Genomic DNA, 26,787 nt, shown 5'->3' with positions numbered 1-26,787 from the left:
AACTGTTCATAAATACCACCATCGCTAACGGCCACAGAGCTGCAAGCAGACACAACTCCTCCCCTTGTGCATTTTCTGCCAGGACGTGGATGTGTTCTGCAGCAAATGAGTGCCTTCAAACAAAATGGGAGTTCTTGTGGCTTCACAGTCATTGGCTGCTGTGTAACTGCTGTATTGTCATTATTTTGTGTTGATTCCAATTTTGTCTTATGGCTCAAATATTTAAAGTATGTGCGGTCTTTGTTAAAGTCTTGACAAAACATGCACAGAAGGTAAAAAATTAACCCCTGTCCAAAAACAGGTGGTTCAAAAATAGAGGGGAAGTAGAACCAACTGGTGTTTAGGTCCTGAAGAAGTATGCAGGAATTTAGTCTGCTCTGTCCCAACATCAAGTGCATCAAATTCAGCTTGAGATTTGTTGCTTGGAGGCTGTCTGCATGCTCACTGGAAAACATAAACGTTACAAGATAGATTTGACAGTTTGTGCTGTTGTGTGTGATGTTCAAGCAGTTTTGTACATTGTTTTACTATTTTCCCTTCGTTTGTAATTTCCACTTTAAAACCAACAGGCAAAGCTGCAATCACAACACAGTTGTTCTGCCAGGTGGCTAATAGTCAGCATTAGTATCTGGAATTGCTCTGTGCAGATGACAAAAATGGACGGTTAGGGGCACCTCATACTCACTGCCTGTTTTATGTAGATGCTGAAACAAAAAGCCAGTTTAAGACAAAGAACTTCCACAATTACAAATATTTAAAAAAGAAAACCCAGGCTGCTGCTTGTTTGGATTCATGTTTTTGCGTTCTTTAGCATACCTTTAATTAAAAGGTTTTCAAAACATGAGCATGACCTCCCCTGGGAAAAGACGTCAGGGAAGGTGGAGGAGATTGAGATAAAATAAAGAAAAACAATGAGAGCATAATCTGAGTCTGGGATCTGCAACTTATTATCATAAGTTACATTCAATAGAGCCGAAAGACTAGTTCCATCAATTGGACAGCAGCTACATTGCACAACTTTACTTCTGCCTTAGGGCTATTAATTATTGTGACAAGTGGCTCTGTGATCTTCAAGAAAATTACCCCTTTTCCTGAAGCTCTCTGCAGGACAAACGCAAATCAAGTAGTTTTCATTCATCATCTATCATTTCCCAGCCATGTAGTCACTGTAAATGTAATAGTTCATTTTATTTATGTATAGTTTAGCTATGTATTTATTTATAACAATCTATTTATATATAGCTATGTATTTAGGTATAGCAACATACTATATCACAATATTGAATATTGATAATGAGTTTTCTATTTTTTATTTATTAAAATATGCAATATTAGCTTACCATTCCAATTGTTATAACAGAATAAATTAAGAATTGATTCATTTATTATTATCATTATATAAAGAAAAAGGTCTTGGTAGCCACTGTCCAGACAGTTTCTCCAGTAGGTGGCAGCACTGCCCAGAACAAACCCGGAAATGTACGTCACATCAAATCACTTCCGTTAGCAGTATGCGTTTTTGTAGTTCCGTCGTTGTTGACCTGTCAGCGTTGTAGTACACTCTGACAAATTGTGTTACTCCCCTGGTATGTGCAACGTTCCAACGGTAGCACACAGCGAGCACCAGCAGGGCGTAACATGCCTGGACCTGTTTAACCTTGATACAACAATCTCCTTGCTGGTATCTACCAACTAGCTAGTTATCTTAGTAGCTGAAGTTAGCTAACAAGCCGACCAACTTGACAGCTAGCTTTGTGCTAGCAGTAGTTAGCAGCGTTAGCGAAAGCTAGCTTTGGACTAAGGGACGCCAAGAAGTCAGCTGCAGGCAAAGCAACACGAAGGACAAAACGTGAGTAACGTTAACAAAACAAAGATAAGTTAGCCTGGTTGTTAGCACGTTTGTTTGAAGAAACGCACAGTCAACCAGTGTCACCAGTATCTTAACTCCGCTGTCAGCTACTTTGATCACTGACTTAACCTGATTTTTACTTTCAGGACCGCCTTAAAATACTAATCGATTTGGTAGATATTAACGATTGACAGAGCCACCACCGTTTCTTTAACACAAAATGATTAATCATCCAATTGTCAGCACAACAAAAGTTCACTTTTATTAAAATTGAAGTTAAAAGAGGTTTGTTTTTACAATGCCTTACAAGGTGTGTGAATATGCATTTTGCCTTGAGTGCTCAATGTCTCCATTTCAACAGAAGAGCAGTGATTTAATATTCCAATACAAACTATTCTAATTTCTTCATTGCATACATGTTCAGAACCTGGGAAGTTATGCAGTATTGATGTCCATTTCTCTCCAAAAAGAAGTAGTATGAAGTAGATCTTATTTAATTCTATCCAAGTATTGACTGTTAGACTATTTTAGTTTGCACTCACTAATAATGTTTGCAGATTTGCAATGAAATCATCACAGAAAATAAGCATGTGTTAACAAGATTTGTCGCTCTTCTTTCCAATTATGACTTGTGCCGGCCTGCTGGCCCTTTTCGGCTGACAGCGACCATCTGAGTGTCTTAGTCCGCCTGTCATTGTCTATTGTAATTGTGTGCAGTTTTATAACTGGCACAGCTGCAAACTTCAGTCACGAAGCTAGGAGTGCTGAGTTCAAGAAGTGGAAGGTATCCAACTGGTTTTGTGTTTAAAAATAACAAGCACACCCTTTAATAACCCGCTGTATTGCTTGTAGCATGTGTGGAATGGGGCCTTAATAGGGAAACCTCTGTTGTAGAACATACCGTGAATAATATACAGAGTGAACACACATCTGTTGAAATGCCGTTAGTACTTAGTACTCGAAATTTAAAATGTTTTCTTTTTCTTTGTTTCAATTCAGCCTGACAAGCAAGTCGATTCTATTAATTTTTTGCATCTACATCTATTTTTTGGTATCTACAGTATCTCACAGAAGTGAGTACACCTGTTGCATTTCAGCAACAGTATATCTCCTCAAAGGACAATACTATAGAAATAAAACTTAAACATACATTAAAGTGGACAGCCAATATAGCAGTACAGTCGTCCCTCACCACATTGAATTTTACGGCTTCACTCTATCTCGGTTTTTCAAATACTTTTTATATTTTTCAAATAAATCATGCAGTTTTATGGTTGAATATGACCTACTATTAGCCAAAACTAGGCCTGCCACAATAATTGATAAATCAATTTATGGAACGATTTAGAAAACAAAGTTGATAATTTTGCAGCCTCGATAAATTGTGCGTCCTCTCTCTTTACCGCACAGGCTGCAGCGTGTATTGTATTCGGCGCCGTAGCAACAGCGGTAGTTCCCCCTCACTGTGCCCAGACTACTCTCGGATGGTGCGGGGAACTTGCACGGGAAGTGTCGCTCTAATCGCTTGTTGTTTATACTGTAGACCGTCAATAAGTTACGATTGTGTCCTAACCTGAAAGTATTTTGCACGCCCCGTTTTTCCAATTTTTATATTTTCCACATGTGAAAATAAAGTTTATAACTTTTAGTATGATGTACTCGCATTATTGTGCAATATAAATAATGAAAAAATTGTCTCAAAAAATGTTGTCAGTAATATCGATTATCGAGGACAGCAAAATTTATCCTAAGTCCTATTTGTGTATTAAATTTATTTACTCTTATTAGGTCTACCATATTGCATAATACGAGTATAAAGTTGACTATAGTGGCGTTTTCATGTAAAAAACATATTTTAATCCATATTTAGTTGGTCGTAAACATTTTTTCTATGCTCTAACTACAAAAATATTGCATTTATTAATAAGGAATCCTCCTTGTGTGGAAATGTACTTATGGAACCAATTAACCTGTATAAATTACTGCATAGCTGTATTATCCAGTGACATTGACTCCACACACAGCCTTTTTAGTCTAAATAAGCTGCCAACACAAGTGCTTTTGTCCTGCCTACAGTCAAACATGGTGGTGGTGGCATTATGCACGGGGGCTGCATGAGTGCTACCAACACTGGGGAGCAGCGGTTCACTCAGGAACATGAACTCCAACATGTACTGTGCTATTCAAGCTATACTACACACTGTCCACTGACTGTAAGTTGAGAAGATATAACACGATTCTTGCTGCAATGTGAGGGATCTACTCACCCTTTTGAGATACTGACCTGCAAAGTGCTGGAAAAATGTAAACATCCTTGATGCGGACCAAGGAAATGCCCGTTTTATCAAATTCAGCATTTTGCTTGATGCTGCTGGTGTTCTGTAAATGTGACAGTGTGCAGACATGGGAGAGTCAGCTGAGTGTTCAAAAAAAAGGTCAGCTGAAGTCAATCAGCATCTAATATGGCCGCAGTGCTGACTTTGCAGGCCATGGGCCATGTCATATGACTTGGCGTGTGATGTCAAGCCGGACCTTATGCTCTTCTGCCTCTTTGGAAGTCGCGACTGGACATGGCGTCTTAGTGACTGAGAACATGGCTGACACCGTGATGTCCCTCTATGTGTGTGACCTTGCTGTCGTCCACAGCTGCAGGCTGTCTGTATTGTGTGAAGAATCTGTGTTTCTGTTTCAGTCAGACCAGTTGTGACTGTCATTTGTCTTGACCTTTGACCTAGATGCAAAGCACCAGCGTGCCGGCACTTGTGTCACGAAAGAGGAAACGAGATGTCTCCAATGTTGACAACGAGGTGGCGGAGAGGGCTGGGAAAATCCCCAGATGCACTGTGGTGAGATGACACCCTCAGTATGCGTGTGTGTGCATGTGTGTGTCACAGCCTGCCTGTATACTACACAACTTCCATTGTGTAGTACATACAACAATCATGTTTCATAGTTGTTCATGATAAAAGCCTGGACTTGGGTGCTCCGCTTTTCCAGCTGGCTCACACTGACACTGCTTTACAGCATTCAAGCTTGAGCCCATTTATGTGTGCTACTATTCGGAATACAATATATCCTGGAATATTTCTGCAACTTTCCGAACTTGATGCAATATTTCAGGTCTTTCTTTACTGTGCAATCTATCATTTATAAATGGGATTGATTGCCTTAACTGTATGAAACGTACACGCATGTACTCATTCCAAGCCCACCTCCTCCAAGTGTGGACCATGCTTGATTTGACACTTTAGGTGTCAAATGTGCCCACGCACAGCACAAGCAACCTACTGTGAGTGTGCCTTAAAAGGTGTCATGTCTACTACAAAGAATAGACTCGTTAATCAAAATGTGGATCCATTAGGGGTTGAAGCACCCTGCACCTTTTGCCGATGAGCTTGTCCCAGCTGATGCTCAGCCGTACGAGAGAGTCAACATGGAGGAGGCCAAACGGGGAACACATCGTGAGTCAATAACTCTTATCACTGATCTCTTTTTCTTTCCATGAAACAAAATAGGGCCTTGCGGGATATCGTTTGTTCTTTTGTGTTTCAGCTGACAGGCCAGTGCGAGTGTATGCAGATGGAATCTTTGATGTTTTCCACTCAGGACACGCCAGGGCTCTTATGCAGGCAAAATGTCTTTTCCCGAATACACACCTCATAGTTGGAGGTAATTGACAAATGCTTTTTGTTACAGGTCTTGTATTGTATGTCATTGAATTATGATCATGTTTGTGTTGTGGAGGTGTAGGCTATGACTTTGCAATATGAAAGACATCGATTGTGTTTATTCTTCCATCCTGTCCCAAGTGTGCAGTGATGACCTGACACACAAGTACAAGGGCTTCACAGTCATGAATGAAGACGAGCGCTATGATGCCATCCGACACTGTCGCTATGTGGACGAAGTGGTGCGGAACGCTCCCTGGACGCTAACGCCAGAGTTCCTTGCCAAACATCGCGTGAGTCAATGAAAGACCCTTTCAACATTCTTGTATGAAGAGATTTTTTTCTGAACTTGTTGTGTTGACCAGATTGACTTTGTGGCCCATGATGACATCCCATACTCCTCAGCAGGCAGTGACGATGTGTACAAGCACATCAAGGAAGCAGGTAATCAAACCCTTGGGTTTATTGTTATTGGATTGTTTTCTTGAACACCTTTTGTGGTATGGTTTATACACAGCAGGGGTGTCCAAAGTGCAGCCCGAAGCTGTTTTTATTAGCATACTTTTATAGTCCAGTAAAAAAAGAACAGTGCATTGTAATCTTAGGTATTGTTTCACTAGTGTAACATTACTGATGCCGAGTGACCAGAATACTACATATGACTTGTCTTGTAGTATTTTTGACCAATACTAGCTGGCCTACTGGTTACTATAAGTCAAAATACTACAGGAATAAAGTCCCCACACCACTGCCAGGTGTTCAGTATGAAAACAAAGTGATTGTTGAGCCTAGTTGACACTGTTATTTCATAGTGATTCTTTTTGCTGATGTTCCTCATGCAGTTCTCCCCCACTCGTGCAAAGAAACCTCCTCTTGAACCCTTTGTTGTGTTCAACAGGAATGTTTGCCCCCACCCAGCGGACAGAAGGCATCTCCACCTCTGACATAATCACACGCATTGTCCGCGACTACGACGTGTACGTCAGGCGCAACCTGCAGAGGGGCTACACAGCCAAGGAGCTCAACGTCAGCTTCATCAACGTAAGAAAACATGTCACATCTGAGTTCACAGAGTGGCATAGGCGAAGCTTGACATCTGTGTGCTCCCTGTCTCTCTGTCGCTCTCTTTCCAGGAGAAGAAGTACCACCTGCAGGAGCGCGTGGACAAGGTGAAGAGGAAGGTACGAGACGTGGAAGAAAAGAGCAAAGAGTTTGTCCTCAAGGTGGAGGAGAAGAGCATCGACCTCATCCAGAAGTGGGAGGAAAAGTCCAGGGAGTTCATTGGCAACTTCCTGCAGATGTTTGGACCCGAGGGAGCACTGGTGAGGATGTATTTTTCATGACTCAGCAAGAAAAACACATTCATTAGTAATGGGATGCAGCCGTCTTCTTTTTTCTTTAAGACTAAGTGCAGTACAGTCGTTCCTTTACACCAGGGGTGCTCATTAAGTCGATCGCGATCTACCGGTCGATCGCGGAGGTGGTAGTGTTCGATCGCTGGTTGATCGCGGCGTGACATTAAAAAAATATCATCCTAGCATCAATGCCGTCACTTGATTGATATACAGGGCAGCCATTCAGATGACAACTGAATGTTGCCCTTCGGGTGACCAATCAAATCAAACAACGTCTCTAAGTGCAGCAGAACTTACGATGTCAGCCTATCATCCATCCCCGTTACTTGATTGACATACAGGACATCCAGTCAGATGACAACTGAATTTTGACCTTTAGGTCACCGCTCATGCGTAAACAACGATGCAAAGTGCTAAGCTAGTCGGCGAATTGCGTCAGATTTTAAGCCCTCGCTAAAGTTTATGGTCACTAAAATGAGTGAAGGAGCTGGACCAAGTAAAAAGGCAAAAACATATCACTTCCATACGGAATGGGAGGTGGACTTTTTTTTTTTCACAATGTCTTTTTCGAAGTGCGTTTGCCTGGCTAACCTGGCTATCAGCAGCTACTGTCCGGACTATGCATCCCTGGCTGATTCAATTCAGTGCAAGTCATCAAAGTAAACTCAGGTAATTACAAAAAATGTTCATAGTTAATTATGTGTGTTTTGCAATATTGGCTCATTTGGTTATGTAAGGTACATCAACATACATTGTACGTACAAATAATCCTCAATACATTTGAAAATAAATAGATGTTTTGCATTTTTGTAGTGAGTAGATCATTTTGACTCGGTCATTTTAAAAGTAGCTCGCATGCTGAAAAAATGTGAGCACCCCTGCTTTACACTATTACAGTTTTTCAAATATATATTAATTAATAAATCATGCTGACTTGTGGTTGAATACAGCCTATTGTTAGTCAAAAATATGTATATTGAAGCAAATTGTATGTGTTTATTCCCCAAATTAAGCATTTTCACACATAAAAATGGTTCTCACACAGCTACATGGTATACTAGTGGTGCAAATGGGAATGACACCGCTCATGGCTACAATGAATGAAAACAAAATGTTGCGATAATATTGAATATCGCCAATACTTTGTAGAACAATTATCGACCAGCAGAATTTGATATTGTAGCAGGCCGATTACGAGTAGAAATGTGACTGTAGGGGTGTTAATTCATTCTATAATGATGTTAAAAAGACTATTTAGAAGGTCGTAAACGGGTTTTCTGTGCTCTTAACTATGAAAATATTCCATTTATAAATAATCACAGTCGGGTCTGGAACCAATTTACCGTGATAAATGAGGGATTACAGTACAGAGTGTATATATATATATATATATATTTTTTTTTAAACTCAAGATGATGATTTGGGCCTCCTCCCTACCCTTAATAGTCTAGAGAATGACTAGTATGTGTGTATTTTTGTGTGTCTATCCATAGAAGCACATGCTGAAAGAGGGCAAAGGTCGCATGCTACAGGCCATCAGTCCCCGCCAAAGCCCCAGCAGCAGCCCGGCCCGTGAAGAGCGCTCGCCCTCGCCCACCTTTCGCCTGCCGTTCTTCAACAAGACCTCCCCACCACCCTCGCCTCCGCCTCACCACAGCGGGGCACGAGGCTACCTCGTCAGCGAGGACGATGACGACGAAGACGATGACAACTAAAGTAGCACAGCCAGTTCTGTTTTGGGCTTTTCTTTTCATTAAGCTGTCAAGTAGCTATGTTTTCCTCCGGAACCTTCTCTTTTTTTGGGCAACATTTAGCACTTCAGAGTCACATGACCTTCATACATCTGTCTTTTTTGTGCACCCTGTAGTGTCACAAGTTCTTTGCGTCATTTCTTTGAGATTGAAAAGTAATGTCTATCGGAGCTTAGTTTTAAGGAGCATCTGAACGTTTTTTTTTCTTTTAATGTTTTTGCAGCAGGTTTACAGTGAGGTTCTTGTACATGAAACAGTCAAATTTTAATGTTGCAGTTTTCAACTCAAATCTCAACTCAAATGGAAATAATGGGAAACTAAGGCTATGTTCACACTGCAGGTCAATTCCGATTTCTTTCTTCCTGTATCTGATTTTTTCATGTCAGTGTGAACAGCACAATTCAATTTATTCAAATGTGACTCAAGCCTCATTCACATGTGGATATAAATCCCATATGTATGCGATTGGTCAGGTTGCATATATCCGACCTATACATCATGGAATCTTGAAAAGGCAAAAACGTGGATAAAGTTACTCACCGAGTTAGGAAAAGTTATTCATCTGAATTTTATTTTATTTTTTAAAGGTGTTATTTGTCATGTCACCCCACTTCTGCCACCCACACACAGCTTGAAACAGACACAAGTTGTCTCCGAAATTTTGCACAAAATCCTCAAATGAGTTCATTAATACTGGAATATAATAGTGATACTTTTGATACGTTGGCTATGATTGTGTCCTTTTGTTTGTTCTTAGCTAACTGTACAATCACCCCACTACCTCAATATGTTTAAGGGTTTAAAATAGATCAATAACTATGGCACCTTGTATCCTTTATGCTATGATTTGAAATACTGTGCACTGTTTTTTTTAAATTTACCAAACACATGGAATCGGATCGGTATCGCCGATACCAGCCCAAATTTTTAACCAGTATCGGTTCGGAAACGAAATCAATTTTATCGCACGTCACGAGTGCTCACGCTGCAGCAATATTTACTTCCGGAAACGCAAGCGATGTCGTTCTCTTGCGCATGCACGTCACTTTTCAGACGATTTGCATTCATTTTAACATGTCGGGTTTGTGTGGTAATGTGAACGACCACATAAAAATCGGATGTAAACCAAAAAAATCCGAATTGTGCATCATACCCTGCAGTGTGAAGGTAGCCTAAATGATATGTTACGGTAGTGTGTGTGTGTGCGTGCGTGCGTGCAAGTGTTTTATTGCGTCATTCATGATTGAAGCGTCTTCTGTCAACACAACATTCGTGTCAGCCGACCTGTTATGAGCATTTACATCTTTACTTTATCGTCTCTTGTTTGTACAAAGAACAATCTTATGTTTTCTGAGAATCGCCATGATGTTACTGTGAGCCCGGGAAGGCATCCAACTTATTTGATGAACAAAGAAAATGTATCCCAATTGAGAACTACTCAACTCGCTCCCCTTTTTTAAAAAAAATGTCATAAGCACAAACTTAGCCCCACGGAACATCACTAACAGCTTTAATTCCTCCTTCTAGTGTAAGTTGAAGGAGAACTATTTTCTGCCTCAGTTTGTGCACTAAAATAAGATGTGTTGTGATAATCTGTCGAGGAAACTAATGTACATTATGTTCATAACGTTAAGTACACCTGCAGAGTTTTATCCGATCCAATACTGCATTGAGCATCTTTGTAAAGGCATGTTTAGCTAATGTTCAAATAAATGAACACTATTAGGTGGTAGTTTTGGGAAGCCTACGAAGTGTTATCAACAAGTCCAGTGGCCAGTTGTGTATCATTATGTCATTAACATTAATGTCAATGTTATTGCGTTTTAATCAGTTCCATATTTCACCGCCATTTTTGAAGTTGATTTACAGCCCCACGTGTAGAAGTTGAAAAGAGGAAGATGGGATAAAGGTATTAAATATGTTCGCCAAAGTATGTATTGTTCTCAATTCATTTTGTCATCACAACACATTGCTATTAAGACTGTTACTATAGCAACATTTCTTCTGCGCTTTAGTTTATTCTTTTTTAATTATACATGTCTATATAGCATGCAAATACAGGTTTTGAGCCAATTTGGATACATGGTGAGATTTTATTGGACAGAACGGTCACCAGGGCTACAAATATGAAGAAGCAGACAGTGACAAGGTAAACACCAGGGGAGACATCACCTCTACATGATACTGCAGGGGGACGGGAAAGGAAGGTTGTGATTTCCCAGCACACCTTTCTAGTGTTACATCTAATACTCGATGAATAAAGTTGGTCTCCGTGCTTCAGATACATTTAGGAAAATTCCTTTGAAAATCAAACTCGCCACTAGCAGGGCCCATTAGGTCTGTCTGGAATGTCCTCTGTTACTGTACACAAAAGCAGCAAGCTAAAAGTGACTTATCCCCTTGAATTGAGTTCATCAGTCAACAACACAGACTTTGGACTACTCATACACAAGAATTATACCAAGATTCATGTGAAACCACAACAGCTACACGTCATCTTACTGGAGAGGAAAATTGCAAACTGTGCGGGACTAATAAAAGTTAAATTGATAGTGTATAGAACAATAACACTGAATGAACAAAACAGAGCCACATTGCTGTCCTGCCCTTTTGGTGCACCTGCTTTACTCATTACTACGAGATATATACGATACAATGGGTCACATTTTGCATACATCTGTGCATTATGCCATATTTACTTTTCTTAAATGATGTAAAGTCAACCTCCAACACCTAGTTAGGAGAGGGGGGTCTATGATCTAAATATAAATGGGAGGAGATATAAAGATGGAGGGTCAGGGCAGAGAGAAACTGAGAAGAGGATGGATCAAATCGGCGTGCCAATTTAGCAGCGCGTTTCATAGATTCCAGAGCGGCCGATGTAGCGCACCCATTTGATGACATCGTGGTCACTGTAGTTGAGCTTGGACTCAAACACCTTCAAGTAGCGCACTTTGAGGCCTGACGGAGCAAACGGGACCTGCAGATAGGGGAGAGGGTCAAAAATTAAAATTTTTCCTCAATTAACTCACAGATTTTTCTCCATTATTCTCCAGGGCGGTTCTACTAAATACACATGCATGCTGACCTCAAAGTTCATTGAGATGGGGGGCCTGGCCCATTTCTTCTTGTCATTGGTGGGCAGCAGCTCAATCTCAGCGCTGATCTGAGACTCCTTCATTCCAGCCATGCGTTTGATCCTACACACAAAAGCAACAACTTGACTTATACAATATATACCACAGCTTATGAAGGAAGATTTACCAGTCTCCCAAAAAAGCCAAGTAGTTCCATCATCAAATTCAAGTGTGCGACTCACTTCCACACAATGGCGTTCTCACTGGCCTTGTACTTGGCTTTTCCCTTCATGCAGATCACCTGCACGCCACTGGTGTTGAGGGGCGTGGGGATACGGACCTACATAGAAATGAACATGTGAAAACCAAGACTTTAGCAGCCTCTTACTGTGTTGTCTTATACATAGGTTCTCTTTACCCACACAACATAATCTAATATAGGGACTCTATGGAAGTAGAAATGAATGTGGTAGACTACCACAGTGTATACAGTAAAAATACTGACAGACAATTAGCAGCATTACATACGATTACAAATCTCATTCCCTCTAACTATGTAGAGGGGCGGTAGATACATTATGGTGAGGATCATTATTACAGTTTGAGGGACTACAGCATCTAAATATATAATAAAACAACAATCAAAACACACATAATGCAGTGGCAATAAGTGTATATAATTCTCACCTCGATCTTCTGGGCCAACAGCGATGGTTTGAAGTTGGACTTGATGACCACCTTCACCTCCAGTTTAGTGCGTCCAACTTCGCGGACTAGAGGAATGACGCGGAACGGCAGGATGATGTCCTTAGTGGTGCGGTACCTACAAACAAAAAGGAGAGGTCAAGTGACGCACGTCCATTTTTCGTTCATCTTATCACGTTGTGCTACCGGCCGACCTCATAAGCTCGTATTCTCCATCAGGGGGGATGAAGCTGATGCTGCGCTCCGAGTCGAACTTGCTGAGACGCACACACTGGTGGAAGGTGCAGTCGTCGATGGCGATGGACTGCTTCCCACTGGGAGACACGACAGCGTCAATGACAATGCGATGACTTCAACAAAGCAGCAAGCAAAACAACAAAGTTCTGGTGCTACGAGATACAACCACGCTAGCTACAATGACACACACACACAGACACACTGCAACAGCTGGCCATAAAGACATGGTAATAGGTTAATGATGTTATATAATCAGTCCCTGTTAGGGTTGTGTGAAAGGTTAAAGGTGAAGCAGAAAAGTGGGTGGGAGTGAAACCAAAAGAGCAAACAACCACAAGGTAGCAGAAAGTTATTCATAAGTTGTGTTGGATTTGTAGTGAGGAAGAGGCATCAGTGCATGAGATGTATGTATGAGATGTGTTGCGTGTGTTAGGGTGAGGTCACTTGTCAGTACAGTACCTTCCTCCCCCTAAATCACTGAGGTACAGCACATAGAAAAGAAAGACAGGGACAGAGAGGAGAGATGCAACCATAAAAAGGAAAGGAAGGGGGGAAAAAAATCAAAATAAATAGTACATTTTTGTCTTGTTAAGAGATAACAAGACAACACAGAGACATAGAAAGTGTTCTTTCTTGTTGACTGAGGCAAAATGTGACATCCTGTAATGCTCTCACCTCTTCCCAGCATCATCGGACGCTCCACCCTTGCCCTGCTTGTCAATGACGATCTTGTCATTCATGCCGAATTTGCACTCCGGCATCCCACTCAGGTAGCTCTTCATCACGACTCGGCCGGACACATGTGCGCTTAGGACCTGACCTATCAGTCAGGAGGGCAACAAAGAGTACATTAAACATTTTCTTTCAGTGTAAATGTACACTGGCAGGCCAAAACATTAGGTACACCCACGCTAATGAAATCCAATACAAGAGTTATGTCAAAACATTAAATTCATTTTTTTCCTCTTATCTTTGAAACTACTATTGGTAACATCTGCTAGCTAGTGGCGGTGGTGTTTTATTTTTGGGGTGAAAAATAAATTATTTGGGTCCATGTTGACATGACATGTAACCATAACTATCGAACAAACCTTGCGGTGACATGAGCAGGTTGACGCTCTCCAGCACATCCAGGAAGAGTTCGTTGCGACGATATTTGATGCCCTCGCGACGCCAGCCGATCTGACCAGTCACCTGGCTGGTGATCTGAGACTGCTCCTCTTTTGTCTGGAAACAACAGCAGAAGCCTCAATGGAAAGCATAAAGCAAGAGCGCCAGAAGCCTCTCAAAAGCAAGATGGAAACGAGAGTACTGTAGATGGTTGTGCACCACAGTATGGCATGGCGCATTCATAACATAAGTAAAAAAGGCTTATTACCTGGTGCTGAAGCAGGAACAGTAATCCAGTCCAAATCAGAAAAAGAGAGGGAAGAATCACACGACAAAATCAACAAATGATTACACACTTGACATTTATATTTAAAACTATTTCATTGCTCTTAGGCCTGACGGTTAAATATTGTGTGACAGATAAAAATTGATTGACACACTCAGAGTTATTCATTTAAAGTATGGCTGCATCACATTCTAATATTTATGTCTACCTCATTTAGCTATATGAGTGGCAAAATATTACCAACAGCTCTGGTATGATGCAGTGCAGTCCAACAACCATAATGATAACAAAGACGTCCAATTAATATTCCTCTGACAGTTCCAATTACAAGTGCACATTGTTATCTTTGTAAAGTGTCTATTTTGTGTGACTGCAGAACTGCGTTTCTAACAGTGGAAACGGTCAGTGTGCAATAAAGGGGAAAAAAATCTGGTATTTGACTAGCTGTTCAAAGGGGAGAAAAAAAAACTGATGAAAACTGCATTGAGGACACTGACCTGTCCCTTGATGCCCTGTTGAGTGATGAAGGTCTTTAGTGCTCCAGTTTCTGAGTTCTGGGGGTAGCCGAAGTCCAGAATCTCTGTGTAAACACACAAATTGAAAAAACTACCAGCTAGTAACAGATAAGATGGGGGACAGGTAAAACTGAGTACTACAGACTATGGTAGTCTGGTAGATTCTCCTTCCTTGGGACTTCTTACCGTCAAGCAGCTCGTAGATGAGCACAAAGTTGTTCTTGATGTTCTCCTCGCTTATCTTGCCAAAGTAGGCCGTCATAACGTCGCACATCTTGTACAGGAACTCGAACACCATGGCGGCGTTGACATTCTGCTTGGTGACAGCCGCCAACCAGATGTTGGAGCGCTTCACATGGAAGAAGCTGGTGCGGGCGATGTTGGTCACCGGAGAGCGCACCTGCTGCCGCGCATGGATCACGTTCACACGGAACGCATCCACTGCGTTACGCCTGGATTGTGAAGGAAACAAGATGGGAGAGGAAATTTAAAAAGTTCCTGCAGAGAAAATAAATATCTTGTAAGTGGTAGTGTTGATGCTCAGGGTAATACGAGAGGGGGGAAAGGCAGAAATAAACATTTTAAGCTACATCTTCAGAGAAAAAGCATTTAGTTGAACTGCCTCCATTTCAATTCATATAGCCTTTATTGACAGCTGGCAGAATAGTTTGCCTTGAGACAAACACTTTATATATTCAGAAAAAACAAAATAAGTCAGCAAATTTTAGCCAAAATCTTACACAAGAAGATCTACTCAGAATTTTAAAAAAAATTGCAAATGTCTTCTATATGAAAAATATGTGGGGTCCAATAACAATCATATCACATGCGCAAACTCCATGCTAATGCACCTCTTTAGCTTATACGCAACAATCACCAGTGAAGGGCTTTACATTGCTTTTGACTGACTAACGATCTTTCATATGTTACTCTCATGTGATGAAACTAAGCTAACTAAGGCAATTTTCTGGCCACCATATCAACATGTTTAGTTTGGGAGGGGGCTTGGAGGGGTTTCCCTGCTGGGGGAATACTTCCCTACACACAAATGTTCCATCTCGTCACAATGACCTGTTTGGTTCAGGGAGAAGAAAATCAAACATGCATGCACATCTCAATATATCAAGGCCGGCAAAATTATTGAATTTGTTTTTATTTATTGTAAATGGTCTTTCGCTTGTATGGCGCTTTTCCAACTTAAAGTGCTTTGACACATTTACCAATTAATGACGAGCATCAGTAGCAACTGGGGGTTCATTATTTTAACCAAGAATACTTTGACATTATCCCAGGAGGGCGGAGGATCAAACACACAATCTTCAGGTTGGGAGAAAAATGACACCTGAGCCGTGCCGCCTCCACCATCTTATGGTTAATTGATTGATTGGTTATTGTGACAGGCCTACACTAAATAAATCCGTTTTTTCATTCCTACTACTGCAGACTATTGTACTGAGTAATATCTCTTGATCAAGACATTTCTAACAGTTCATGCGATTAAACAAGTAATAAAAGTATGTCTGCTTTGTTCTCAATATTGGAATCGCCAAAATAATCGAGGCTGCAATATCGGAATTGTAGTGTAAGTTGAAACAGTTATATCGGGACCCCCGTACATTTTATGCTTTATTAGCACATATTTATCAATGAAAGACTTGTGATTGAGAATATATACTTTTAAAGAAAAATAAAAACACATATGCAAATTTTCAGAAAAGGGAATGCTGAATTGCCAATATGCAGGAATTCACTGTATGGTGAAATTCATGAGCATGCAGTTTGCGAAAGAAGGAGCAACTTGAGAGCAGGGAGGAAAGGGTCATGCTTGTCAGGTATAGGCTTGTCTTACCTATTCCTACATGGGCCATTATGGACAGATCAAGGGGAATGGTGATGAGAGAGGAAAAGAGGATGAAGAGCAGCAAAAATGCACAAGAGACATTTTCGTGCATGATGTACAGGTACAAACAGACGCAAGGGGTTCAATCATGATGTCATCATGAGAGCATTTTAGCAGTGTTATGCAACTTGTAATGGGTCTTTACTGAAATGGGAAAGTGAAGCGGGAAAGTTGTGATAAAAACAGCAAGAGTTCTGGTTGTATTGAGTCATCGGTACGCTTACAAAATGGCACAGGGTAGAGAAAATCAATAAAGTATATTAAAAATTCAAGAAGAACAAGACAAGAAGGTTCTACTCAGCACAAACCTAATATAGACTTGCTGTTATTCTCTTAAACTTGATGGTACTTCAAGCAGCGAGTCAGCAGAAAAGTTACTTGAGGGGTACAAATATATTTCTGCCTTAATGTAAATTCTATGAAAAACAACATTATCAGGCAACATCTGCTTTAGGATAATATAAACAAAGTGAACCAGCAATAAAGAGTGAAGACAGGACACGCATCATTACCCTCTAATAGAAACATTCTGCTCTTTTAGATGTGTGTCAGTCGAGTATCTCATCTTGCATAATGACTTTCCTATCTGTGTTCTTCCCCAAGAAATTCCCTTTTAGCAACAACGCTGTAGGAGTTTGTTATTTGAGTTTTATTTCAGATGTCCTAGCTTCAGAGTCGAAATTGTTAGCTAGCACATATTAACTCATTTTCTCATGTTATAATGCACAAAAAAGGGAACGAAATATGTATTCATGTTTCACATACAAATTGTGAATGATGGGCACAATTTTTTTAAATGCAGTTCCCCTTTCAGACATGGCAGAGGTTTGTGGAGGCAGGGCCAGTAGCATACACATTGCAGAAGAATGTAACACAGTAGATATTACATTAGTAGATTGCAAGATATATATGTAGATTGTCATATATTTTTTCCATTGTACTTTTCTTAAAAGTAATGTTAAAATCTTGTCTCTTAGACCCAATCTTGTGTATCATTTTGTCTTTTGAAAGCCCTAAAAAAAAGCAGTGCAAAGAATAGCTGTAAAAACGGTCTTGAGGGTTTGTGCACAGAACATGTTCACCACGGTGTAAAGACATTCCCTCCTTTATTAGGAGCATTTGTCTACCAAGTTGCAATGAACAAGTCCAAAAATGCTAGAATCCTAAAAAGATTACTTACCCTATATCATCTCGGTAGACCCGGGAGATGAGGACCTCCCCCTTGTGGTTGTAGATGAACAATCCTCCAATCATCGTGGCTGTTTTTCAGACCTGACAGGCCATGATGAAACCAAACTGCCTGAGAGGACACATGCAGGCAATGCAGTGAGGAAGGAAATGGAAGGGGGATGGAAAACGGGGTGATGAAGAAGCAAAAGCAATGAATTAGTGACTATCAGGACAGGGACACATTTGTCCTTTACATCCACTCTCTCTCTCTCGCTCTCTCGCTCTTGCTCTCACACACACACACTTCATTGCCGCTTGACTATACCCTGCAGCTGCACATTGTGGTGACACAAATCTAGAACACGCAAATCAATACACATACTTTTGAGTTTACATTTAATGTGTGTTACATGCAGTTAAGATTGACATTCTTGCCTCAGTGGATTCCTTGTTTACTTCCACTGTGAGATTAACACCAGATTATCAGCGTGGAGCACCATGACACCAACCAGATTGTGGCTGTGGATCGGGACTGGCTACCATTACATTACATTGTCGATTAAAGTCAAAACTAAACATTTATTCAAAAGCCACAAGAAATCATAAGAATTGCAGCATTTGCAAGCACTATCAATGCATGTGTGTGTGTGTGTATGTATGTATATATCTATATATACACACATCAGAGATACACAACCTAACCATTAGTCGTGATTGAATCTTCTGGAAAGCCCAAATTGGAGGACATACTTGGCATTCCTACAGGACGCGGGCAATAAAAGCCACGATGATTTACCCAACACGACATATCATCACAATGAAAAGGAAAAGAACATCTCTGAACGGCAAAATCCCGAGGACCAGTCAAAAACCGACTTAATGCTCCTAATGTGGCCGAAATCAAGATGTCTGCTCATTTGGCCCATTTTCCTTGCGTTGATCAATGTTTCATAGGTGTTCGCATTTTCACGCCAACTCGCGAATTGTTGCTATATTCGGCATGTCTGATTAAAGATGTGATAAATAGACGAATGAAGGTCTGACCTTCAGCTATGATCAATGTGATGGTGGGGAACAGCCCGGGAGCGAAAGGTAGTGTTAGCTAGCTAATTTAGCTTACGACAGCGGCCAAGCTAGCCGTATTGTACAGCCACCTAACATGCCGCTCTGCTGGAGTTTACATTGATTTCCGTTACCGTAAAATAAAACCAAGGGAAGTACAATTTTCTCAACTCATACACACATATATTATAATTATACAAATTTAAATATGATATGTCGGACTACAAGCATCAACGTTCATTAGGTTATATCTATTATACTTTGTTCGCTGTGAGCTTTTAATTTGAAAGGACAAAACCTCCGCAGTTCCGCTATCACACTATGAACTACTCTCTAACTTGCTGCCAGCTAGCGGGCGGCAGCTACCATTGCTAACATTAGCACGACTCGAAAATGCAACATTTACCCCAAGTATCTAAATAATGTTTCCGGCTAAAGTGGCTAATTTCTCCCCTCAGTCATCTCACTATTTTGACAGTGGCGAACTTACCCTCGTTCCACCAGCAGTCCCACCCTTGGCCTCCGCTATGGCTTGTAGGAGTGCGTCTCCGGTGCACACGGCCGCTAGTCGGTCTCCTTCCTGCCAGTGGTCCACTGATATGTCAGCTGACCCGACGCTGTTACGTTCTCTGCCAGGGCAGGAAAAGGCGTGGTTGCAGCAACTAGTAAACCGCACCCAGGCCTGGCTACGATAAGTTGCAGAATGCAACGGTCTATTAATATTTTAAAAGTCAAATTATATGGCATTGTGCATTTCAAGATAGATATATGGTAGTATAATGGCCTAGTTCCCCCTTAAATATCCGGAAGTGCCCCAATCTTGTTAGAGACCTATGTTTTGGTAATGGTTTAATTTAATTTTGAACATGAATACAGCTTACGTTGGAGCACATCAAATGTTACAATTCACAGTTCCAGTCCAAAAAAGGGATCCTCCATAAATTGCTAACACATGTTTTTGTGTACTTCCTGTCTTCAGCAGATATCATTTGCCAATTTTGAAATAGAAGCAAAATTGAAATACCATAAAAATGATAAGGCTGTATCACAAGGTGTTACAGTAGGAGTTAAGGATTGTGATATATGGATAAGCTCTGTAACATTGATCATACATAATACAAATATATAATAATTAGTGATGAAAAGGGGCTGCATGGCAGACGAGTGGTTAGCAGGCAGGCGTACTTTCTCCAAAACAAAATGCAGTAGCATCATCTGCAAAGAATACTGTGATTAATTGTATCAAATGCGTTTGTCAAATTCATAAATACTGCAGCCACACACTCTCTACGGTCTGCAGCATTGTACCGAAGTTGAAATGTTAGCTCTGTATACGTGTTGGCTGTCTTTGAGGATTTTAGAAGCTTGGTCTGACTTTAGCTACTTTCATTTTGGTTGGAAATGTACCTGTTTGAAATGATAAATTACGGATGTACTGTACGTCATTGGTTCTGCATTCTCATTCATTACTTTCTGTATCAATTCCATCTTAATGGAATGGATGGATGCATAGCTTCAGTATAACAATGTTATTAAAATGAATATATTATTATTCTATTGGAATATATTATTGTTGCTATTGATGGATGGAATGATGCATTCACACACATGGTGATATGTGACATGTTGTCAGCACTTTTAATAAAAAAAACCCCAACAAGCTATGGGAGGGCATGCTACCCCAGACTGAAGGTGACAGTATGGGTTTTTTTCCACACCTTGTGAAAGTGGTGACACTTACAAACTTGTACAGTATAAGACATACAATACAATACTTTGATCTGATGATCTTGGAATCTGCAGTTGTTGATAAATGTCTCCAAACGACTTTCCTAACTTGTCCCAACTTCTCAACTCAGTGTTTAGTGAGTCACAAGTAAAAACGTGCAAGTCCAAGTTCAGTCCCTAGTCAAGTTCCAAGCCATAGGCTTGAAATTTTACAGTCCTTATACGTCATAAGCACTGTTTAGTGTTTACTAAATAATCCCATTTGAACTAATCCCATTTTAACAATGTAACAGTATGTGACAAATACAATCAGTGCATTTTGAATGGTTTTATTTATTTAAATAAAAGTCTGACTTGGTTCCAAGTCACATGACTCACACCTCTAGAAACTACAGCAACAGTCAATTATAATGGTTAGAACTAAATAGGGATTATCCTTGTCATGTTCAAGGTGTTCTGGAATCTTCAGCACTGCTTGTTAAAACATTAAAGTGACTGAATGTATATATTTGAGCCAGTGTGTATAATTTTGTCATTCTATAAATTTGAGCAAATCCCATATAAATTCAAAATTGTGCACCCAATTTTTGTTATTGATTTTTTTTTAATGTTGTATCAAGTCTTTTGTGAGTTGTCTTTTATTTAATTGTAGTTGAGATGATGTCATCTTCAATATTTGTCCTGTTCCTTGATGTCTTTGACAAAAACAAATTCTTTGGCTTCACTTTATGCTTTAAGTGCCTTGATTTTTCCACCCCCTGTGAATGTAAGCAAACATTGAAGTACATTAGAAATTACTGACATCAACTTACAATTTGTTATGTGAAATAAAAAGGTCCTGGTGTTCTTCCACAACTGTACTGACAACAGGAACCAGCTAAGCAAGGCTATGCATTTACCACCTGATGTGGTAGAATCCAGATGAATACACTGCCATGCTTTTATTTCAAAGCTCACTTCACTGCTCATGAAGTCACTGTTCGTACAATTTATCTTGTGTAACTTCACAGAAGGTTTGTTCTACTAGGGGGTGGTTGATACCACAAATGTTGGTATCATCCAATACCAAGTATTGTATGTAGTATAGAAGTATTGCATAAACACACTTATTTGTGAACATTTAACAACATTTGATACAACATTAAAAGACAATTTAACAATGGCAACAACAAAATAATACAATTGTTTCCTTAATCCCTTTTATTAAAGTCAATAGTAAAAAATAACTAAATACAAACTACTATTAGCTGTCATTCAAATCGTTTGGCTTTTTGCCCCCCAAACCATACGTCAGAGGGACGTATTTGTTGACAATGTACCATAATGTAAATACATACAATATATTTGAAGAACACAACAAAAAAACACACACATATTTGGAAAAAAATAAACATAGACATGAACTGACAAATACAGTGTCATCGGGCTAGCATTGATCTGATACAGATACTACCATGGTATCAACAATACAATATTAGATAGATTTGACCATCACTGCTCTCCCCCAGTTTATCGGGTACCCACAGATAATAATTTAATAACCCATCCAACAAAAGTTAAACAAATAACAGTTTGTAGTATTTGTTTCAGTGCATTTGAGTCATTTCATTGCTGGTTTATGTGAAGTGAATAACTAATTTCTCAAACGAAAAAAAATCTATAAATACAGGGCGCTCAAATAGGCATGGTGACATCCATGGCTACGTGCTTGTATTAATAACACTGTCACTATATTCAAATATACGTGTCATGTATAGAATACGTTTGGATACACTTTAAATTGGGAGACAAAGACAAATTCTGTAAATATTTAGATTTGCCTGACATGCCCAGTCGCACCAGCAGAGGCATGTCTGGACAAGGACCATAAACGCAACTCCAGTGGACGTGTCGTGGTTTTGTGTGTGAGTGTGTGTGACGGCCCCTTTAAGAAAGCGGAAGTGAGGCTGTGGGCTGTTGATGCTGTGAGGATGTGGGCAGGAAATACCATGCAGAGCCAGCAGAAGCGTTCACGCTTCTCACCACACTTGCACAATCGGGTCCTTGCCATCAACAATGTACCTCGGTTGACGCCACCATTCTCCAGGGAGCGGACGCTGTCGCCCCGGAGTGTGACACCCGCACGCTCGGTGTTGATTCTCTAAATTCGGGCGAGGACGCCGCCTTCCTGGCCTGCTTGCTTTGAATACATCGGTGGCTGCCTGGTGGTGGAAGACAAGAAGGCTTCATCTTGGGACAAAAAAGGAGGTATTTTGTCTTTTCCTCTCTTTTCCCGGCAATGAGGGAGTACAAAGTGGTTGTTCTGGGCTCGGGTGGAGTCGGTAAATCCGCCCTGACTGTACAATTCGTGACGGGCTCCTTCATCGAGAAGTACGACCCCACCATCGAGGACTTCTACCGGAAAGAGATCGAAGTCGACTCGTCCCCGTCAGTCCTGGAGATCCTGGACACAGCAGGGACTGAACAGTTCGCTTCCATGCGAGATCTGTACATCAAAAACGGACAGGGCTTCATTCTGGTCTACAGTTTGGTCAACCAGCAGAGTTTCCAGGATATCAAGCCCATGAGAGACCAGATCATCCGAGTGAAGAGGTACGAGAGGGTGCCCATGATCCTGGTGGGCAACAAGGTGGACCTGGAGGCTGAAAGAGAGGTGTCATCCGGGGAAGGCAAGGCTCTGGCCCAGGAGTGGACCTGCCCCTTTATGGAGACTTCAGCCAAGAATAAAGGCTCTGTGGATGAACTGTTTGCAGAGATAGTCAGACAGATGAACTATTCCACTGTTCCTGCTGGAGGTGACAAGTGTTGCTCTTGTGTCCTGCTCTAAACAATCACAATCAGTTGGGCCTTTTAAAAAAAATCTTGTTTTCACACCTGTTGTCTTATGTTTTCGCACAAATTGACAACAACCTGATGTTTAATAGTCCTGGAAAAGTGTTTACATTGACAAAGTACTTGAATGTTTTCAACTTTTTTAATTTGAAATATAGCTTTGTATAATATGACACTTCTCTGGAAACGTGCCTCAGTGGGAATGTCTTATTGTGAAACCTAAGAGACATTGTTTCCCCCCCCCCCATGTACTTGTGCTCAGTGGTGGAGTCAGTGTTAATGTCTGTCATTTTTAAGATTTTTTTTCAGAAACAAAGGAAGTGGAAACAAAACCTAGGGATGGGCAGTTTAACATTTTTTTGTATTTATTTTAAATGGCCTAAATGTGCGTCCTGCTCTGGTTAATGATGATATTTTACAGCAATGAATGACAACAAATAGCATAGCGGTTGTTATGGTGTTCTTCACTGTGTAAAGCATTTGTGATTGAGTCAATAGCGCCTCTGCTGGTGACCTTTAAGTATTGCACTTCATTTTTATCTCAATTGGATAAACATGTGACTAATCAAGTCATATAACTACATGCCCATCCCTAGTAAGACATTTTTAAAGACATTTTAAAGCTTTTTCATCCTTTTTTTCATTGTGTTGGAAGTGTATTAACAGTGGAACTTAGTGCACAAGGACCTTAGTGCGTTGCTGTCGCTGCGCGAGGTCATGCCATGACGGATGACCTCGTGTCAAGTGCCTTCCCTGCGACTGTGCCAAGTCAGTAAGTGACAAGCCCTCCTTCCTCTGCAGTGCGTCTCCATGGCAATCAGAACATTTATTTTATTTTTTTTTTAAAGCCTATGCTTTTTTTTGTTTCTCCTCAATCAGGCCCAATGTGGAGGTACTGCAGTGAAGAAGCCATGTTTGATGGTGTTGTGTTGTTTTTCCTTGAAGATGTGACAATAGCCTTTTTATTGTGATTTTACCTTTTGGACAAATCTGTGATGAACATGTCAGTATTGAGAGATTTGTAATACAAAAGGCATTTTATGTACCAATTAATGCTTTCCTTGTTTCTCAGTCTGAAGGCAATTTACACTCACTGGACCGTCACAGTAACTTTAATCTGCTGCGCTGCGTGTTTCTGATATTTTTGCCAAATTTAAATGACATCACTGCAAATTAATATTGAAAAACCTCCAGAATAGGCCTGGTGACTACAAAATATATTAATCTAAAACAAGAGCTGTATCAAAAATACATAATGGCTTTATTGTATTTGTCATCTTAAAGTAGTGGAAATGACCACATGAATGAAAGTTCGGATGGGAAATCAAAGTAAAGGCATACATCATTGCATGGATCAATGCTTTTTAGTTTTAATTAAGTCTGATAAAATCATAAATACACTGTTCCACACTGATTGTGTTACATGTATATAGTATCGCATCAGTAAAAATTGTAAGGTTAATGGCGTTGCTCTAAATGTTCTGTGTGCTTTTGATGGCAATTTTTGTAAAGCACATTTAATTCTAGTAAAAACATCATTTGTGGTATAAAATTTGACAGCAAATTTGACAAGTTTAATATGTGATGTACATGGCACAATTGTTAGCGGTGGAGTAAAATGGATATATAATACAAAGTGGAAACATCGTTCTTACGTTTTAAAACTTTCCCTGAACACAATGTTACTAATAGCCTGTTTAATTCAATCAAAAGATGAGTATGTTAAGGGGAGGAAAAAAAAGACAACTCAAGTAGTCCGGTTGCATAATCATAATCACTTGCTGAAGCGCTTCAAATTGTAGTCAGATTTCGAGGAAGTTTTTTGGGCAAAGCTCCCTCCGGGTCACCCCAACACATTTTCAGTTGGATTTAGGTGTGGTGTCCGGCACAACCATTCTCAATGGATACTTTTGCTGTTTTGTATGTTTGCTTGAGCTCAATGTGCTACTGGAAGGTCAAAATTTGTTGGTATTAATACTTATTTATGACTGACAAGATATGTTAGGCTGTGATTGACTGACAACCACTGTACCCCGCCTCTCAACCAAAGTTAGCTGGGATAGGCGTCAGCATACCCCCACAAACCCTAGTGAGGGTAAGCAATGTATGACACCAATTTGCTCATGTTTAAGTAAAATGTGCTGAAATATGAGCTATACCTTAAATCATCCATCCACAGCTGGGAAATCTTTGAGCGAGAGGCGGGGTACACCCTGGACTGGTCGCCAGCCAATCACAGGGCACATATAGACAAACAACCATTCACACTCACATTCATACCTATGGACAATTTGGAGTCGCCAATTAACCTACAGTGAAGAAAATAAGTATTTGAACACCCTGCTATTTTGCTATTTCTCCCACTTAGAAATCATGGAGGGGTCTGAAATTTTCATCGTAGGTGCATGTCCACTGTGAGAGAGATAAACTAAAAAGAAAAATCCAGAAATCACAATGCATGATTTTTTAACAATTTATTTGTGTGATACAGCTGCAAATAAGTATTTGAACACCTGAGAAAATGAATGTTAATATTTGGTACAGTAGCCTTTGTTTGCTATTACAGAGGTCAAACGTTTCCTGTAGTTTTTCACCAGGTTTGCACACACTGCAGGAGGGATCTTGGCCCACTCCTCCACACAGATCTTCTCTAGATCAGTCAGGTTTCTGGGCTGTCGCTGAGAAACACGGAGTTTGAGCTCCCTCCAAAGATTTTCAATTGGGATCAGGTCTGGAGACTGGCTGGGCCATGCTAGAACCTTGATATGCTTCTTACGGAGCCACTCCTTGGTTTTCCTGGCTGTGTGCTTCGGGTCGTTGTCGTGTTGGAAGACCCAGCCACGACCCATCTTCAATGCTCTGACAGAGGGAAGGAGGTTGTTCCCCAAAATCTCACAATACACGGCCCCAGTCATCCTCTCTTTAATGCAGTGCACTCGTCCTGTCCCATGTGCAGAAAAACACCCCCAAAGCATGATGCTACCACCCCCATGCTTCACAGTAGGGATGGTGTTCTTCGGATTGTACTCTTCATTCTTCTTCCTCCAAACACGCTTATTGGAATTATGACCAAAAAGTTCTATTTTGGTCTCATCTGACCATAAAACTTTCTCCCATGACTCCTCTGTATCATCCAAATGGTCATATGCAAACTTAAGACGGGCCTTGACATGTGCTGGTTTAAGCAGGGGAACCTTTCGTGCCATGCATGATTTCACATCATGACGTCTTAGTGTATTACCTACAGTAACCTTGGAAACGGTGGTCCCAGCTCTTTTCAGGTCATTGACCAAGTCCTGTCGTGTAGTTCTGGGCTGATTCCTCACCTTTCTTAGAATCATTGAGACCCCACGAGGTGATATCTTGCATGGGGCTCCACTCCGATTGAGATTGACCGTCATGTTTAGCTTCTTCCATTTTCTAATGATAGCTCCAACAGTGGACCTTTTTTCACCAAGCTGCTTGGTAATTGCTCCGTAGCCCTTTCCAGCCTTGTGGAGGTGTACAATTTTGTCTCTGGTGTCTTTGGACAGCTCTTTGGT

The 26,787-nt window shown here is 40.6% G+C and overlaps 3 protein-coding genes across 3 annotated transcripts; 2 read left to right on the top strand and 1 right to left on the bottom strand.

The window, feature by feature from the left end:
- Window positions 1-1,520: 1,520 nt before the first annotated feature.
- Window positions 1,521-10,078, top strand: pcyt1aa (phosphate cytidylyltransferase 1A, choline a). Its single transcript, XM_058067721.2, has 9 exons — window positions 1,521-1,849; window positions 4,585-4,695; window positions 5,211-5,310; window positions 5,402-5,518; window positions 5,659-5,810; window positions 5,883-5,961; window positions 6,416-6,558; window positions 6,651-6,839; window positions 8,366-10,078. Exons 2-9 carry the CDS (start codon window positions 4,585-4,587, stop codon window positions 8,585-8,587), a joined length of 1,113 nt encoding a protein of 370 aa, XP_057923704.2. The 5' UTR covers window positions 1,521-1,849; the 3' UTR covers window positions 8,588-10,078.
- A 618-nt stretch (window positions 10,079-10,696) lies between these two features.
- LOC131125829 (AP-2 complex subunit mu-A-like) lies at window positions 10,697-19,310 on the bottom strand. Its single transcript, XM_058067724.2, has 13 exons — window positions 19,176-19,310; window positions 17,634-17,753; window positions 14,740-15,005; window positions 14,536-14,618; window positions 14,021-14,026; window positions 13,734-13,869; window positions 13,318-13,462; window positions 13,102-13,119; window positions 12,600-12,719; window positions 12,388-12,523; window positions 11,943-12,040; window positions 11,712-11,823; window positions 10,697-11,603 (listed from the first exon to the last, which is right to left on the bottom strand). The coding sequence occupies exons 2-13, from the start codon at window positions 17,705-17,707 to the stop codon at window positions 11,469-11,471; spliced, it is 1,329 nt and encodes a 442-aa protein (XP_057923707.1). The 5' UTR covers window positions 17,708-17,753; window positions 19,176-19,310; the 3' UTR covers window positions 10,697-11,468.
- Window positions 19,311-22,361: 3,051 nt separating this feature from the next.
- Window positions 22,362-24,298, top strand: LOC131125355 (ras-related protein Rap-2b-like). The gene has a single exon (XM_058066822.2). The coding sequence runs from the start codon at window positions 22,692-22,694 to the stop codon at window positions 23,238-23,240; it is 549 nt and encodes a 182-aa protein (XP_057922805.1). The 5' UTR covers window positions 22,362-22,691; the 3' UTR covers window positions 23,241-24,298.
- Window positions 24,299-26,787: the final 2,489 nt, after the last annotated feature.

The sequence above is a fragment of the Doryrhamphus excisus genome, linkage group LG6, assembly GCF_037039965.1.
Source record: "Doryrhamphus excisus strain RoL-2023G ecotype Guam linkage group LG6, RoL_Dexc_Guam_v1.1, whole genome shotgun sequence".
In the NCBI taxonomy this organism is placed as follows: Eukaryota; Metazoa; Chordata; class Actinopteri; order Syngnathiformes; family Syngnathidae; genus Doryrhamphus; species Doryrhamphus excisus.
Note: the sequence above shows the minus strand (reverse complement) of the source record. Positions and strands in the feature narration are given on the sequence as shown.